This window comes from Acanthaster planci, linkage group LG09, assembly GCF_054643075.1.
Source record: "Acanthaster planci isolate LZ-2023a linkage group LG09, COTS_SCS, whole genome shotgun sequence".
Lineage (NCBI taxonomy): Eukaryota > Metazoa > Echinodermata > Asteroidea > Valvatida > Acanthasteridae > Acanthaster > Acanthaster planci.
The window spans coordinates 10,338,507-10,357,203 of record NC_141785.1 but is presented as its reverse complement, the minus strand read 5'-3'; the positions used below and the strand labels follow the sequence as shown (position 1 = coordinate 10,357,203).

Genomic DNA, 18,697 nt, shown 5'->3' with positions numbered 1-18,697 from the left:
AGTACAGGGCGCTATATTCACAAGAGACAAACTGCTAAAGGTTGCAGGCCAGTAAATAGGTCCAAAATTGCCTGCGCGTACCAAATTACGTTTTGTAGGCTGTGAAATTCTCTGCCATATGGCACGGTGGACTGGGTGGTTTGTTAAAAAGGTGGATGGCAGGGGCAGGACTGTCAGCTTGTATTTCTGAAAGTATTGGACCAAACGGGGCCCTCTAGATTGCTCTATTTTGCCATGTAGTGTAGGTGTAATGTTATCTACTGACAGGCAGCTATGAAACAGACTTTGAACAAGACTTTCACAAGACACGAGACAGTCGTTTTCAACTTGCACTGGGGTGACCGTGACCGCCTCCAGGTCACCTTGATTGTCAACAACAGAGGGCGGTATGCACTTTTACTGATGGGTGCACCACTACAAATAAATTCCCATAGACAGCAGTGATAAATCCCCATACTTCACAAATATTTTAAAAATACTCACAACTCTCACAGGTGTTCAGGCTGCACAGAAAAATGATGTTCCACATGTCCTCTTTCATTTTCCTTTCAATTTTCGGCGGGTTGACCAATGAATTTTTGAGAAATTTTCACCAAAAGCAGACCACCCCTAAAATGTAGAAAATGTCCCTGTCCAGAAAAGTAGCCATTTTGAAAAACCCTCCATCAGCAAAATGGCTCAAATAGTGCCACTTTTAAACCCGATTGCATCCAAATTGCTCAGAATTGGAAGCCCTGAGTCCGGCCCAGAGGTCCAGTCTCATATTTCTTGAATTCCTCAGTTCCATGGCTCTCAGGACCCTCTAATATAGAATATTTTGAGTCTATAACTTTTATTAATGAGCTCGGCGGACATATTTCTGGCCTAATTACCAGGGTGCACCCTGATACATTATAGGTTGCTCTATGTTTTGCAATAAATAAATCCCCGAATTGCGTGGAAAACAGAAACTTTATTTGTCTCCCAACTTCACAACCAAATGGTCGCAAAATATTATCACTCCATGAAGTACATGTTTCTCAAACATTTTTAAACGTGTGTAAACAGCTAGCTTGACAACGCAGCGTGTACAAGCCCTCCGCGCCCTGACATCGCGCCGCCTCCCCGCTTGCAAAATGGTCGAGCCGATTCGTGTTAGTGTGGTTCCCTGACCACAGTTTTCCAAGACGTCTCTCTACATAATCTTAGCGGGAGTGGTAGGAATTATGGGACTGGTATCCAAAGCACGTGAGATTTGTTCATTTGATGGCTGGCCAACAGAGTGTAGAGCAAAACTTTCATGAAATCTGTCTTTTCCTACCTCCATGCTACAACCATGTCGCATTTAGATGGTGCTTCACTTGTATAGTACTTGTATAAAGGCCCAGGTTACACTTTAGCGTTTTTTCACAGAACTGAAAAGAACAATAAAATGTTCATTGGATTATCATATGCTAAGACATTGGAAAAAATTCATTCAGCATAATTCTGGGAAAGAGTTCAATATATGGATGCCACTTCACACGCTGTGCGCAAACCCTGTCCTTATCTAGGGATAATGGAAATTATTTGTGTTTTAACTTAATTCAATAACAACAGGGCTTATACCATGTATACTACAGGTAAGAAAGGAAATTGTTAGAATTGTACGTGCATTTAAACGTGTGATGATCAGCATGAGCAACCACGCCACTTTTGAATTTACAGTCATGTAGATGTGCGTTTGCTTTTAGTGTAAAAATAGCGCAATGCGTTGTGTCAGAATAGCGCATTACGCAGGTTTGATATGAACCGTGTTTTGCAATATGGTTAAATATCACACTGTTTGTTGCCATGGATCCACCACTCAAAACTGAGAATTTGTTTGCCTGAAGGTAATACTTTTTATTCATGCATTCTCCTTACCTTGGAAATACCACAGCTCAATCCTTGGGGCCCCACATTGGACCCATTTGGTTCCCATATTGGCTTGATACCTGGGTAATTCTAGGAGTAGGACTAGGATCAACACTAGGTATGCCTACAGTACATGTACATGCATGGCCCATTTCTGTGAAAATGACATGAGTAACTTTAGTAGGCCTATGCCCACATTGATTTGCACACATCTTGCAAATTATTTATCCCTCCCAAGCAAGTCAGGTGTGATAATGTGCTGCAATACTAGGCCATCCCATAATATTAGCCCAACAAGGTCAAAAAGAATTTTTTTCTGAGTGCAGCCCAACTTCACTTAGACATGATGTGCATATTTGAATTTTTGAAATGATATTTGATGCGACTGTATCAGGATGATGTTAATCAGTTAATAATAGTCTGAGGAACTTAGACTCTACAAATTGCCTTTATGGTTTGGCGAAACATGGCAATGTAAACACACTGTATACTCATCAGTGTGAAGTCACCAACTTGGTCTGGAGTCAACTCGCTCCGAGTTAACTCCGTCTCAGGTCAACTTGGTCCCAAGTCAACTCGGTCTCTTCAACTCTGGAAGGTAGGCACATGGCTGCAGCATGAATAAAAATCTTCCAAGCTAGTTTTCGACACACTTAAATATAGCTGTGTTAAAGTACACATATTTCCAAATTCTAACATTGCACGTACTGTTCATGTAAATTTACATGAACTAACATGTGCATGAGATACCTGGCCTTGTAATTTTGGAAGGCCAGGATGCATCATTGATAAGTACCACAGATGAGAAGGCAAAATCCTTTCTTGTCAGACCGACAAACTTTGGCATATAAGCATTTCCAGAATTCTAACATTGCATGTGCACTATATTTACTATAATCCTATACTGACATGTGCAGCTAATACGCAACGCCCTTGGCTGGTTCCCTGTCCAGTCACACACTGCTTGCAGCAAATCATTGGTAGCGCAGCTTGCACTCTGTGACGTTACATGAAAGAGACGTCAGTTTTGTGCAAGTGGGGCAAAATTCATCCGGAGTGGGAAAACAGCAACAAAAAGGCACAATTGTTTCCTCCAAATGAGAAAAGGCAAGTTTTCTGTAATTAGCATCCTAGGGGAAAGTTCACCCCATAAGTAGGGAACATTCCAGTGTAATTTCAGCTCATAATAAACTCAAGTAGATACATGTATTTAGTTCCCCCTGATATCCCGGTTAAAATTTTTGAAAGAAATCCCTGTGAATCAGACAGGGCCCAGTATATTGACGTAGCAGTATACTTCGGGCCCTGTTTACGGGTCTACCTTTCAATAGGCTTACATCCACGATCATGGAGGCCTACATTGGCCTGCATCGTACATGACAAAACTGTCGAGTTCACACACTTGCTACTGTCACTGTATACTGTACTGAGTTCCAAAGCCTTTGCAATTACATCAATCACGTACTGTATGTAGGTCTATTGACCTGTTTTCCATTTTATTTTTTTTTAAGTGCAAAATGAACGCTTTGAAAATGTACCCACCGTGAAGAAAGTAACTACTAACGTTACACCTACTTTTCTGAAAATCAGTTTGTACATGTATGGATATTTAGGGGTAATACTAGAATTTATCAACTTTGAAGAAGTTCTTTTGTGGGATGTGGGATTTTCAGAGATTTGTTCAAGTGTGCCACAAATAAGGAACAGTCAGCTGAATTTGTGCCAATTTCTGGATTCTGTCGTTTTTAAATTTCATGACACTAAAATTGTTCATAGAGGTGATCAGTAGCATGTATTTTAAAGGTTATAATATCATTATTTACTGTAACTGAATGAATTCAAAGTTTTTCAGCAAAGAGGTTAAGCAGTGATGCATGAGGAAAGTCAAGGAAACATTGAAGAGTGGCACGGTTGAGACTCATTTTCATTAGAGACAGGCTAGTGGACTATACCTCTGTATACATGGCCCTACTCCTAAACTAGAAACAAGTGGAGGAAGGCTTAAACATCGGGATAAAGCTCCCCGGCCGTGAACAGTATCAGCCACATTCAGGTATTTCTCAATTGCCTTTTTGATTTATTCACTAAGCAGTTTGTCATGTTCAAGTTGCTCAAATGGCGATTTCCTGACCGTCATGCCTGTTGGTGAATTATTTGTCATCTTGATACCATAATTCTGTTACAACTATGATTTGCTCAAGATCTTGACTGGCAGTGAACATGTACAACTCCAGACACCAGCAGTTGTGGTGATCTCTGAGAACGTTATTTGCTGCACACCATTTTAGATGTGTTCAACTAGCATCTATCATGTGTTTGAATGGATCTATTTTTAACATAAGAGTAACTCCCTTTGGGCTTTCACACCTGTTAAAGTATGTAGTATACCAATACAGTCATTGCAAAAGTTTAGGACCACTCATACAAAATGCATCAACCTGAAGAAAAACCTAACTTAAACCAATCAATCATGGCACCTTCTGTTTATTTTCATTGTGTAACCTTCATATCTTGGTTAAATAGCTATTTGACTACATTTCCATGATTTGAAATGTTAACAGTCTGTTTAGTGTGCCCTCCTTTTTTTCTGATTACTCAGACTGTTTCTGATTACCTTTTTTTTCACCCATGCTGCCTTACAGACAAAATATCATACAAGACCTGCCTTTGCATAGAATTTCATTCAAATGGATATACAGATAGCGCTACTACAGTGATGCTATGCACCATTCAATGACACAATGTAATGCAGGCCCAGTGACAGAAATACCAATAAAATGGTGGGCTTAAACTTTTGCAAATGACTGTAGTTAAGAGGTCCCCTTTCTTGCATTTAATTTGGCAATATACATTATAGTGTAGCTATGATACTCAGTGAAGCAGATCAGCAGCGACAAGTCAACTTGTCATGTCATGTATTGTTCTACATAACTGGAATGTGGTTTTCTGCTTGAGTCCTGTCTGCTAGAGTCAGTGATTGAAGTCTGAGTGTACATGTACATGTCTTCTCATAAGTTCTGTTTGACACATTGTGCTGGTGAATGCTTAAAAAAGAGGTTATTTTGGAACGTGACTTATCACAGCTGGCACTGTGACTTGGCCGTCCCATGCTTCATTTTGTAAAACTTAGGTGCTCTCAATCCGACATATTGTTACACTCCGACGGTCTATGGGTTCCACACAGAGGCAAGAAAGCACACTGGGCTCAGAACTTCTGTGTACGAGGGCAAAACCTGTTTATTTTGGCAACTCAATCAAACTTGCCCGTCCGAAGACTCACACAAACCGATCTCCCGAGGCCCCCCAAAAGAAACCTCCCTGTGCAGGTGTGGCGGGGTCCCCCGGTTGGTCCAGCAAGGGCACCAGCGGCACTACCGTGGAGTCAGACTGGCGCCCCTACCCGACTGGCCGGCCCCTCTTGCCACCCCCCACCCCCTGAGGACCCTTGTTAGCCCCCAAACAAGGCGGTGGACGCCGGCAGCCGGCAAAACTAGAAGACAGGTCCCCACTGTGCCTGACAACTCACAATGATTTTAGAGCAACCTGAAAAAAAACATGGCAAGAAAAGGTTTAGAACAATGAGTTTAGAACAACAAGAGAAAACCACTACTGGGAATACAAAGGGGGAAAGCGATGGTGGGAAGCCGTAGTCTCGATGTTTCCCTACTAGCAAGGTGGTCCCTGTGGTCTGGCGGCTGTGGAACCTCCCTGGTGGGGCTGGGCACAGGGCGGCAGCTGGCGCTGGACCTCCATCTGCTGGAAAAGGGCCTCCCAGAACCCAGCTGGGACGTACCAGGGGTAGCGTGGTGGTGGGGGAGCCCCAGGTGGCAGGAGCCCTCCCAGAGATGGAAGGATTGACAAAGAATTGGCCGTACTGCTGCCCATAGTAGGTGGTGAGCATGCACCCGGGCCCTTTATACGTATTAGTGATCTGGGTTCTCGTCAGGCGGTGTCCAAGCTCGTCAACCCCTATTGGCGTCTGCTCCAGTCTCCACTCGCAATGCGGGTGCTCGCAAAGAGGGGCAGGCATGCCTGTCCCGACCTCCCGGGTAGCGTCGCAGGGCTGTAGGGTCGCCGCGTCGCCCAAGCACATCCGGGCCCTGTCCGGCAGCGTCACTGTGGTACCCGGAGGCAGATGCCGACAGTTCCCACACTGCCATGGAATGGGAATGTCGGAGGACACCGGGGGTCGGTCTGCACTCCGGCTTCTTTCGGACACCGCCTGGAAGGGGACCTGGCCGTGCCGGGGCTCCGGTCCAACGGTGCATGGCAGGCCTGGTTGGGAGGCGGAACCCTGTGGTCACGGCCCCCTGACCACTCTCGGTGGCACTGTCGCCTCTTCCTCTCCTGTCTCCTTGGCGAGTGGCTCCTCCTGGGCGGCTCTGGTTGGGCGTAAGGCATCTGAAGTTCTTTTTCTGGGACCAGGTGTGGTGGCAAGGGCGAGCATCCCAGAAGCTTGGGGTCCTCGTTCAGCTCAGTGACGCTAGCATGGACGTCCAGCATGTCCGCATCCTCCACCTGAATGGTGTTGACTGCGACCCCCTTACAGAAGTGGTAGTGCTGGTTACTGATGTCCTCCCTGTAGAAGCTGACCCCACTGCCCTTCTCACAGTGGAAAGGAGGGGCGGGCCGCAGAACCGAGGAAGCCATCTTCAAGTGGTGCCTCAAGCCCCGTCGCTGGGTGAACCCCTGCTGACAGTAGGGACATGTCACAGAGTCCATCCCTTTGGGAAGAGAAAATGGGGTATCAGTGGTTAAGGATAACAAGTACCGGCTTGGTCGGACCACCCGGTGCCCCCTTCGAGTCAGGGGAGTGGGATCTTGCATCGTGGATTGATGCTGCGTGCCCACCACGTCCGTGCTGTCAAATTCGAAGGGCCATGGCTCCCCGATCTCCCCCGGGTGCTTTTGGTGCCTTCTCCGCCAACTGTGAGGTAGGCCAGGGGGCGGGCCTGAGTGGCCACGGCTCCCCGACCTCATGCTTGGAACGTGGCCTCTGTCGACTGTGAGGCAGAGCGGGGACGGGCCCGGGTGGCTACAGCTCCCTGTTCTCCTCGATCGGTAGATGCCCCCGGCTTGCACATCTTGCGGAGGTAGGGCTTCAACCGGTTGTAATGCATGATACGGGGTTTGGCTCGGGGTGACTTCTGGATCCTGTAGGTGACATTGTTAATGCACTCCAGCAAGCAAATGGCCCTTCCCAGCAGCACTGCAGCCTCGGCACTCGGCTCACCTTCTTGGCTGGATTGTAGAGCCAAACGGCCTGCCCTGGCTCGAAGCCAGCTCCCTGAGCCCTCCGGTCATATTGCCGTTTCTGATACCGTTGACTGCGCTGGAGAAGGTGCCGGGCGAACTCATGGGCACGCTTGATCCTCGTCCTCAGTCCATCTACATTCTCGTGTACCTCCAGGTCCTCAGGCTGTCCTTCCGGCGAGCCCACCACCACGTCCAACGGAAGCCCCACCTTACGGCCAAGCATGAGCAAGTTCGGGGTGAGTTTGGTGCTGTCGTGCTGGGAGGAACGGTACGCCATCATGACGTACGGAAGGTGTTCATCCCAGTTGTTCTGGTTCTCAGGCACGAACATGCTCAGCACGGTCTTAACTGTCCGGTTGAAGCGTTCCACCATTCTATCTGACTTGGGATGGAATGGCATTGTCAACGTCTTCTGGATGCCAAGGAGTTGGCAGACCCCTTGGAACAAACTCACCTGGAGGACGCCCTGTTGTAGCCACAGCATCTCCCATCTGGCCCACCGTGACTTCGCGACGGCACAGAGGGCGAAGACTTCCTCACACTTGGGCCTGTGGGACCCTTGTTCCCACCACTTCTGAACCTGGGCCAGCTCCAGGTCTTGACATTGTTCTTCCTGAAGGCGGTCAGGGCTCCAGACCTGCGGGAGCTCGATGTGTCCTTTTGGTCCACGCTCTGAATGGCGCCCACTGTTGGCGCTGGCTTGGCCGCAGGGGGCGGTGTCCCTGCCGTGAAGCACTCCTGCCCGACCTCTTTCAAACGTCCACATTGCCCACATGGGACTCGGCAGACCTCATCAGCATTGAGGTGTTTGCGCCCCGCTCGGTGCTCAAAAAAATCAAAATTGAAACACCCTAGTCTCTGCAACCAACGGGCCATCTGCCCTTCTGGCTTCCGAAAATTGAACAACCATCTCAGCGACCCGTGGTCTGCCCCAGCAGGTAATGTTTGAAGTACTGTACTAAGTGGACCACGGCCAGCAGCTCTTTCCGGGTAGTGCAATAATTGCATTCAGACTTCGTCTGTACGTGGCTGCCGTAGGCAACCACCTGCTCACCTCGGCTGCCATCCTTGGACAAGACTGCCCCTATGGTGCAGTTGCTGGCACTGGTATCCAGGATGTACCGGTACTCGGGATGCGGGTACCTCAGCACCGGGGCTTTCGCCAAAGTATCCTGAAGCTGTTCGAATGCCTCCTGGCAGGAATCTGTCCAGGTGAAGTCCTTCTGACTCTTGTTGGTGAGACCATGCAATGGGCGGGCGATCTCCACAAAGTGGGCTATGAAGCGGCGATAGTAGGACGCAAGGCCCAAGAAGTTCCGGACCTGCGTCACGATCGTGGGTGTCAGCCAACTCCTAATGATGGTTACCTTGTCGGGGTCGGTTCTGACCCCTCGATAGACACTAGGTGACCCAAAAAGGACACTTCCGTCCGGAAGAGGTTATACTTCTTGGGCTTGAGCCTCGGCCCCGTGCTCTGGAACTGCTCCAACACCTCTGGTAGTGCTCCTCGAACGTACGCCCCCAGACGATGACACCATCCAAGTACACTACTGCTACCTGCCACTGCAGCCCCCTCAACACCCGTTCCATCAGGCATTCAAAACTCGCTGGGGCGTTGTAGAGCCCAAATGGCATCACCATAAACTGGTACAGGGTCCCAAACGCTGTCTTCTCCCAGTCCACTTCTGCCATATGGACCTGCCAGTAACCGCTGGCCAGGTCGAGCATGCTAAACCAGCGGGCTCCACTCAGGATGTCGAGGTTGTCCTCGATTCTCGAGATGGGGTACGCGTCCTTCAATGTGGCTGTGTTGACCTTCTGGTAGTCCTCCCAAAGCGGACGGACCCGTCCTTCCTCCTCATAAGGACTACTGGCGAGGACCAGGGGACGGTTGGATGATGCCATCATGCAGCATTTGGTCCACCTGCCTCTCAGCCTCTTGGTGTTTATGTATGAGTAACCGCTGCACCAGCTGCCGGATGGGAGGTGTTGTCCCGATGTTATTCTGATGCTGTACCAGGTCTATCCTCCCAAGCTTCCCATCCGGACCAGTGGATGCACCTGCGAACTCCGCCGGCAGCTCTCTTTGTCGCTAAGGTGTGCGGACTCGCGGACCCACAAGTCCCGCAGGTGGCCAGGCGCTTTGCTTTCGGCGCCCTGGGTGGGGTCGGCCAAAAGGCAAAGCCCATCCTCTCCACCCTTGACGCTCTGTGAGGAGATGGTGAAAGGGCGAGGAACTGGAGTGGAAGCACCCAGGTCCTCCGTTGGCCCAACCACCTCCACGTCGTCCACGGAACAGAACAAGTGACTCCCCCAATGCACCGTAACCGGGTCCTCCGTCGGATTGAAAACTCTCACTGGAACAGCCCTGTTACTGGCGTCCACCAGGCCGGTGGCGACCACCACTTGGCACCGGTCTGTCATTGCCAGGTCCGGGAAGATCATCCTGATCCTCTTCCCAGGGTCCACTTGTAGCTTCTCCACAACTAATGCCTCGTGCTCACCCGGCACCACCAAGCTTTCTGCCACCTGCACTCTTGCAACCTGTTACAGGCGGCCGCTCCCTTCCAGTGGGACGGTCTTCCCATCAATGACGATGACACTATCACCCCACCACCATTCGCACTGATATTTGGAAACGAAGTCAATTCCCAGGATGGCATCTGGTCCTTGGCAGCCACTGTGTAGGTGTGTCTCAGCCGTTGGTCTCCCACCTGGTGTTCAAACTCTGCCATTCCCCGCGCCGACATCGGGCTGCCATCCGCCATCTTTAGTGTCAGGCCAGCCGGGTGAAGACTGGGCCAATCCACTGCCGCCATTTCGTTGAATACCCGGGCAGAGATCAGACTCAGGGCCGCTCTCGTATCCAGGAGCTTGGGCAGGGTGGGCGACTCAGTCTTGTGCGTCGGAGGCGACTCCCCCGCAGGCCTTGCCGGTGGTTGCTGGAGGTTGTTACCCGCTTCTTGTGTGTCCCGAGGGCAGTCTCGCCTGATGTGTCCGAGCTTGTGGCTTCCGTAGCACTCCATCGGGGGATGACCCCCAGTCTTCCGCCGCTTGGTGCCTTCTCCTCTGCGGGTTTCTTATCCAGGTCGTCCACAGTGCGAATTTCCTTTGCCCCAGGCTTCCCCTCCCGCTGGCAGGCCTGTGATTCCACAAACGCCTCCATCTCAGTGGCCAAGGTTACCGCCTCCGTCAACATGGTCGCCCTCCACGGAAAGACGTGGCGCTGCAGCTGCTCATCCCCTGGAGCCTTCCAGAACACCTCCACAGACAAGTCCTCCCAGGATTGCATGGGTAGTTTATAGTTTAGGGTAGCCCCTCGCCACCAGCCTTTGGATAGACTGCCCAAGGTTGGCCAGGCTCTCGCCCCATCCCCGCACTCACATATACAACTGTGCCCGGTGCAGGGGGACCTGCGACGTCACTCCAAACCATTGCCCGAAGTTTTTCAGGATGGTGCCATACCCCCCCCCGGGCTTCGGGGGCCATGTCGGCCAGTGCCTCCTGAGCCGCCCCCCTCAGGTGTGAAGCCAGATACATCGCCTTCTCGTCTTCCATCCACTGGTTAATCGTCACGACACTTTCAAAATGTATGATGTGGTCCGACCAGAACGAGCTACCATCGAACTTGTCGGGGAGCATCATTGGGCTCCGGCCCCTCTGGCCTCCCTCGCCCTGGTCCTCAGCTCCTTGCTTGACTACTAGTGGTTGCCAGGTCTCGGAGCTGGCTTCAGGGTACTTTCCCTCCCAACTTGGGCTACCCAGGGGGCAGCAGCCAGGGCCCGCGTTCGGAAGGGCGGGTTTTTAGTGCGGGCCCAACTTCGGGGAGGCTGGCACGGGTCGTGGCCATGACGCCTGTCATAGACTCGTGTGTGGTGCCCCGGTTCGGGGTTGACCTCATAGACTAGACTCATGTGCGGTGCCACTCACTTGTGCCGGCAGCTCCACCACGGCGATGTTCCATACGGACCACCCCACCTGTCTCGCTGCCGCTGCTAGAGGGCGCTTCAGGACTTCCCCCGGTGTGATATACCTCGACCGGATGCCGCCGGGCGCCCCCCTCACCGGCGCTGGGTGAGCATTGGTGATGTTCCGAAAGGACCACCTCTCCCCGCGCACCCTCGCCACCAGAGGGCGTCCCTGCACTCCCTTTGTTCGTGCTAATCTCAACTGGCCCTTGCTGAGGTCCCCCCCTCACAGTGGCAATCCCAGCCCGATGGTGTTCCGACAGGACCACCTCATCTGCCAAGCAATCACTGCAAGGGGGTGCCCCACGATATCGGTAATCGGAGTACTGGTAAGGGGGAGAGACATTGGCCTCTGGTGAAACCCCGCCCCCGCCATGGCAGCGGGATAACCTTATCGTTTTTTTTAAGGGTTGATCAGTTTTTTGGTTTTGATACTTATACATGTAGAATTGGTGTGTGAGTCCCTATCGATTCAGTTGCCTGCAAGTTTTCCTTTGAGGATTCTTCAGTTAGTTTGAGTTTCTCTTATTGTGATAACTTGCTATTTTTCCAGGTCTGCCTTGTAATCGAATGCACCCAATACGCCTGCATTGCATTGTCATATTTTGATGCTGGACCCAGCACCTGCGTAGACTCCTGGCAGCTGGCAATCAGGTAAGAGATGACTGGCCAATGGAGACATGTAAGTCTGGATATGACATCATGCTCATGCACACGTACATGTAATTGACACCTGCTAACCCTTCTGATTTAATCACAATTAGGCAGCTGTGGTTGCTTCACCTTCCACCCATGAAAGGGAAATAAAGAGGAGAAGAAATATTTTGAAGGGGGAGGGGGCTGCATGGGGTGGAAAGCGATGGAAGGTGTTAAGTCACTGTGTGTGTGGTGGAGGGGGGAGAGATAACGTTTCCCCTCCCCTGTAGAGTCAGGAAGATCAGGCATAAATTGAATAATGTTTTTGCTTCAGCTGAAAATCTTATTTAAAATAAAGTTGAAGTTGCCACTTGCTACAGCCATCAAAAAATTGTATGGTTTTGTGTTAATTTCTGTTGTCTTAAAGAACTAAATTAAAAACTAAAGAGACTGCACAGTGCCGATGTTATACACACTGTAGAAATAATGACAAATATTTTCTGGCAAAGAACATAACCGATGATAAACCTGTCTTGGGGTATAATTTCCCCCCAAATTTACTAATAAAAACCACCATTTTGAATCTTTGACAGCTACTTAAATATAACATGAAAATGAATATTTGTCTTGTAAAAAAATTTTTTTATTATAAATGGCTAAATTAGTTAAATCATTTTATTATTTTAATTTCACTGATCAAGCCCCTTATTGTCATAAGATGCTCTTGGAACACTGGTGAAGGTCCAAGCAAGACGGTCACATTGTGGAATCAAAGAGGGCCAGCAGTCTACAACCTTTAGAAGAGGAGTTTTTAGAAAATGGTGAAAAATGCATGTATCACTTTGCAAATACTGACCTTAACCCTAACCCCGCCAGATGCAACACTCTGCAGCAGATGTAAAAGTCTGATGCACTATTTTGATGCACTGGGCAATCAATAGCAGTCATGTTGAGACAATGGGAGCTGGTCTCACTGAACAATGCCACTCTTGGATCTAATTGTGGTGGTTGGCAACCACAGACTCCCAGGCTGTTTGGCCTTGGGGAGAGTTGACCTGTAGGATCTTATTACACTGCGCAGGCAAATTACTTTTACAAGTGATGCAGAATGATGTGTTTGGCAGGGTTTCTAGCCATACAACCCTGAACAGTTTGGGTTATATATTGTGCTTGTTTTAATCATGGAAATGGCTTTGGAATTATTCATATTAATTGACAGAAATGAGGCCTTTCTTTTTCTCCAGTCCAGTTAACTTTTTCTTTATTGTTAGGGCTCTTGTTGGCAAGTGGATAGAAGCAGAGATGGTAGTGAGAGTGGAAGGAACGTGCTGTCCATCCAGGAGAAGTCTGTCTTCTGCAGTGACTGTAAGTCGTCTTTTCAAGTATTGAAGATGATGTGGAGGCCATACGTTGATGTTACAAACACATGCACAAAGTAACGTCAAGGCAATATTGAAGATTTGAAATATAGACACTCAAGCCAATAGGGGTCATAAGATATTGTATATATATTATATATTACAACTTACCAGTCACCATAATTGTGTGTGTTCATTTGACCCTAAAAGAACCAGGGAGTAGACAGAATCTACCCCCTCAAGATTTTTTTCTGATATTGCCAAAGTACACTAGTCAAGCTGTCAGGAGTTTTTCAGTAACTCTTTTGTGGTCTTTTTGACACCCATTCTGTAAATATCGTACAAACATGTATCTTGTTTGTTACAAGCACCCCTTTTTCCTGAAAGAAAAAGCAAAAAAAGGCAAGTCTGGTCCGAGCCAATTTGGCTCATCTGGCTGGTGTTTATTGCAGTTTCCTTGGCATGAAACAACTGAGAATATTCCCCCCCCCCCGATGGGATGCCAGTCGATCACAGGTTGCTTCCCCTGCTAATGCTTGTACCCTTTTATACTCCTGGGTGGAGAGAGGCAAGTGGGGGTGAAGTGGCTTGCCAAGGGCCACAACATACTGCCAGCAGCTGGATTCGAACCTCCAACCCTATGATTGGAAACCATAGACCCTAATCACTTTGCCACACGAAAGAAGTCAGCCATACTGTACTTTCATTTTTTTACAAGCCAAGCCTTTAATTTCATATAGCAGCTTTTTACAGTCACTTTGATAGCAGTTCTGTGAAAATCACACACACTGTTCTCATGAAGAATCCACTTTCCACTAAAAAACGTACCCGCACTTTCAACTGCTGTGCTGAGTGCACATGGTGGCTGGTACGCTTTTTACCTTCAACTTCAAATGACCGTCGCAACTATAAGTTGTATGTCAGATTGATTTGAAACTCCACATCTGTATTGATAAGGAGTGTTTTGCATGCACACTTCGGACGACCAAGATCTCGGCTGTGAGATAACCCGGCATTTTCAGGGTTAACACTGGAATAAACTTAACAGAACTTGATGACATTGATTGGTTTCTCCTAGGAATCCTGGCAGGAGGAATTTCCATTGTGTTTGCTGCATCAGAGGCTCCGCTATAAAATGCTGACCAACCAAAGTGAGGGCGCTAGTATACTACCATTCTGTAAGCCTACTACATCACACAATGGTAATGGAAAGATTAAAGGGAAAAAAAACTGAACACTACCTTAATCGCACAATGGTAATAAAAAGAGAAATAAAGAACTGAACACTACCTTAATCTTACAATAGTAATGGAAAGAGGAAAAAAAGAACTGAACACTACCTTAATTGCACAATGGTAATAAAAAGAGAGAAAAAAGAACTGAACACTGCTGTAGCGTGTCCTACGGATCAGGGTTCGATGCTGGTATAGAATCACACACAGCCGCAACTCGCTGTTCTGGTCACGAAATCTCTGTTTTATTGTTGTAGCGTCCACAACAATGCGTTTTTCAGCTAAGCTCTAAACACGGCGCCTCTCGACAGGGACTGCACAGGCACGAGGCAGGAAAACTGCGGGCCGTTCGCATTCCAGCGCGGGCAGCCAGCCAACTCCATGTGGGTCTGAGCTGGCGCCCCCACCGGCCGGACCCGCCGGCGCTACACCCTCCCCCTCCGAGGACCCTTGTTCTTCCCCGAACGAGGTGGCGCAACCCGGCGGGCCAGCCCAAGGCCATCCCGGTCGCCCCTGCACAGCTTACAGGCAGTGGAATAACAAGCAACTGGGTTCCAAGGGTCTTCTCCGTTACCATGGGGAGGATCCAGGGGTCCAGTGTGGAGGAGACTCCGGTCGCCGTGCTGCCCCCCGGCGTTGCCTCACTGCTCCGGGGGGGGGGCAAACTCCAATGGGCGGTGGAGGGGGCTCCCGCTGGACCTCCGACTGCCACTGGTGATGGTGATGCTCACAGAGGGGTGGGTCCATCGTGGTGTCTGTGTCTCTGGTGGCCTGCTCCTCCTGCAGAGTGGCTCGCACCCCAAGTCACAGGCAGATCCCCCCGCATATGTCACCCAGGAGCCGGGGGCAGACTCCGGCGGCCCCCGCTCCCAACCGGGGCTTTGGGCTCTACCTCTGTCTGCGTCCCCGTCTCTACTGAGCGATGCAGGGGGGCGGCTCCAGCAGCGGTGGCCGCCGCAGGGGCCCGAGGGCCCAGGGCTGCACTGGAAGGCGAGTCCGACTGGTCTCGTCGTTCCAGCCAGCCCCAGGACCCCCGCCTTTGGCACCGAGGGCTCACCTGCAGCAGCTGACCGGGGGCGGGTCTGGACAGCTCCCTCCGGACGACTGGCAGGGGGGAGTGACTGCTCCATGGGGAACTCGTCACCCCCCAACTCCCCGCCACTGGCGAAGACCTCCGGGACATCAGGATCCCCCGCCCGGATCTGGCCAACGAGGACGTGGACGCAGTGTCGGTGGTGCCGATCCCGCATGTCCGAGGGGTAGAAACACCCCAACTCACAGGTATCAGGCCGGGTGGCGAACAGCTCCGGACACGCCGACCTCAGGTGTCGCCGCAAGTTGGTCCGCTGGCGGAATTCTCGCAGACAGTGGGGGCTGGCCAACCGGTCCATCCCGGGGAGAGAAACAGAGGGAGATTCAGGAGTTAGCATGGAGCAGAATCGTGCCAAGCCCGCCGCCCCTTGCGAGTCACGAGCGCTACCCCCGCCTCCGGCTCGCACGGCGATGGCTCCACTGGTGTGCTGCCTCCCTGGCTGCTTGTGTCTGAATTCTCCCCGCTCGACATGCCGCCGCTCCAGCCCGGGTGTCCCGACTTCACCTCGTCAATAGGTTCCAGTGCGGTCCCTTCGTCAACGGGGGTTGACGGCCCCCACGGCCAGGACTGAGGGCTGGATCGGCTTGCTCCTTGCCCCCCTGCCCACGCTGGCGCCTCCTCGGCCAAGGCTCTGCGGGCTGCGTGCTCCCACCATCCGAGCTGCACGTCGCCCAGGTAGCGCTTAAGCCGATTGCGATGCACGATCTGAGCCTTCGCTCGGGCGGTATGCTGCACTTTGTAGGTCACGTCGTTGAGGCGTTGTAGCACCGCGAAGGGGCCGTCCCACCACTGCTGAAGCTTGGGGAAGCGGCCAACCTTCTTCTTTGGGGTGAACAGCCAAACAGCGTGGCCGGGCTCGAACCCGCCCTCCTGGGCGCGACGGTCGTACTGCTGCTTCTGGTAGCTCTGAGTCAGCCTCAGATGTCGCCGGGCAAACTCGTTGGCCTGCGTGAGCTTCGCTCTCAGCTCGTTGATGTAATTTAGTGCCTCGGTAGTCTCCATCCATTCCTCCGGTGACCCAACAACAACGTCCAGGGGAAGTCCCACATCCCGCCCGAGCATGAGCATGTTCGGGGTGAGCCTGGTGCTATCGCGCTGAGAGGAGCGGTAGGCCATCAGGATATAGGGAAGATGTTCGTCCCAGTGGTCCTGATTCTCATCCACAAACATGCTCAGCATGGTCTTCATGGTACGATTGAGCCGTTCGACCATGCCGTCGGACTGGGGGTGGAACGGAGTTGTCCTGGTCTTGTGGATGCCCAACAGCTGGCAGACCCCGCGGAACAGGCCCGCCTCGAACTCCCACCCTTGATCCGTGTGGATCTCGAGGGGTGCCTCGAAGCACGTGATCACCTGCTCCACGAGGGTCTTGGCCACCGTCTCAGCCGCTTGATCCGGAAGGGGAAACACCTCCACCCACTTTGTGAAATAGTCCGCCACTACCATTATGCTGGTGTTTCTGGCCTTGGTTCGGGGAAGGTGTCCGGTAAGGCCAATGGAGATCTGCTCCATTTGGGGCCCCGACCAGGTATTGTCGAAGCGGAGCTCTCCCGCGACGCGGTGGGGACGTCTTAGAACCGCAGAGATGGCACTTCTGGCACCACTCCTCAGCCTGCCGTCTCATCACCCTCCAATACACAGGAGCCTGCCTGAGTCGGGCCACGGTCCGAGCGACCCCGAGGTGTCCAGCAGTTCGGTGGTTGTGGGCAAGAAGTAGAACCTCTGGCACCCTGGCCTGTGGGACGGCGATCTTTTAGGTGGGGGGCCCCCTGTCGGCCCTTGCCCCCTTCACCTGCAAGACCCCTCAGAATAGGCGCAGTGTGTCCCATCTGGACCACCAGCGTGGTGCCGAGGTTGGAGATGTCCTCCCATTCAGGCCGGTCGCTCCCTGCCACCAGCCACTGGCAGACCGATCCCAGCTCCGGGTCGTCCTGCTGCTCCTGAGCTAGCTTGCTCAGGTCTCAAACTCCTTCTGGCACTTGTTGGTCAAAGCATGGAGGGGCCGGGCGATCTCGGCGAAGCAGGTAATAAACCGCCGATAATATGACGCCAGGCCCAGGAAACTCCGGACCTGCGTCACGTTCGTCGGTCTTGGCCAACCACAGATCACTGCGACCTTAGCGGGGTCCGTCCGCACCCCTCCACCGACACCAAGTGGCCCAGGAAGGACACCTCCGTTTTGAAAAAGTTGTATTTCTTGGGTTTCAGTTTGAGTCCAGCAGTCCGGAACTGCCCCAGTACCGTGGCCAGCCTCTGGTAGTGCTCAAAGTTCCGCCCCCAAACTATCACGTCATCCAGGTAGACAACGGCCACTTGCCACTGGAGACCCCGCAGGACGCGCTCCATCAGATGCTCGAAGGTGGCCGGAGCGCTACAGAGCCCGAAGGGCATCACGGTAAATTGGTAGAGGCCGCTCTGTGTCCCGAAAGCCGTCTTCTCCTTGTCATCCTCCGCCATGCGGACCTGCCAGTACCCGCTGGCCAAGTCCAGGGTGCTGAACCACCTGGCTCCCTCGAGTGCGTCTAAGTTATCCTCTATCCGAAGGGTGGGGTAGGCATCCTTCAGGATGGCTGCATTGACCCGCCGGTAGTCCACACAGAAGCGGACAGACCCGTCTTTCTTCCGCACCAGGACCACCGGCGACGACCACGGGCTGTGCGACAGTTCGATTACCCCATCTGCCAGCATCTGGTCCACCTGACTCTGGGCCTCCAACCGCTTGTGGATCGGAAGCCGCCGGGGAGGTTGCCGGATGGGAGGCGTTGTCCCTATGTTGCTTGGGTGGTGGACCCAGTCGGTTTGGCCGAGCCTGCCGTCCGGCCCGGTGAAGGCACCCTGGAACTCTACCAGCAGGCTCGCCAGCCGTTCACGTTCCTCGCCGTCCAGATTGGCCGCTCCCCAGTCCAGGAGGTCCCGCAGGTGGGGGGCACACTATCGCCTGAGCTCCAAGAAGAGCCTCCCTGGCAACCGTGGCCCACTGGACCGCCCTCAGGACTCCACACGGAACCTTCCGTAAGGCAGGGCTCTGAAACCACCTGTTGAGAACCCTCCTCGGGGTCGATCACCGCGCCTTCTTCCCCGGGGGCGAACATGGCCAGACGACTCCCCTTATAGACTGTAACCGGGTCTCCCGTCGGGTTGAATACTTGCACCGGCATGGCCCCTTGACTGGTATCCACGAGGTCCGTTGTGACGTCCACCTGGCAATGGTCTGTGGCCGCCAGGCTGGGGTACACTATTCCCACTCCGCGGGCACGATCTCCGCAGACTTTCCCAGTC

General features: G+C 52.0%; 1 protein-coding gene across 6 annotated transcripts; it reads left to right on the top strand.

The window, feature by feature from the left end:
• Window positions 1–1,132: 1,132 nt before the first annotated feature.
• LOC110980736 (uncharacterized) lies at window positions 1,133–17,254 on the top strand. 6 transcript variants are annotated; one of them, XM_087141174.1, is made up of 5 exons: window positions 1,137–3,928; window positions 11,653–11,753; window positions 12,437–12,556; window positions 13,007–13,100; window positions 14,172–17,254. In XM_087141174.1, exon 5 carries the CDS (start codon window positions 15,248–15,250, stop codon window positions 15,869–15,871), a length of 624 nt encoding a protein of 207 aa, XP_086997300.1. In that variant the 5' UTR covers window positions 1,137–3,928; window positions 11,653–11,753; window positions 12,437–12,556; window positions 13,007–13,100; window positions 14,172–15,247; the 3' UTR covers window positions 15,872–17,254. The 6 variants fall into 6 exon arrangements, with proteins under 6 accessions (XP_086997305.1, XP_086997300.1, XP_086997304.1 ...); XM_087141175.1 differs by having other exon boundaries at window positions 1,138–1,601; XM_087141179.1 differs by having other exon boundaries at window positions 1,133–11,753.
• The last annotated feature ends 1,443 nt before the right edge of the window (window positions 17,255–18,697 follow it).

Coding starts and splice junctions, on each gene's coding strand:
- LOC110980736 (XM_087141178.1), top strand. CDS start 15,248: ATGCAGGGGGGCGGCTCCAGCAGCGGTGGCCGCCGCAGGGGCCCGAGG.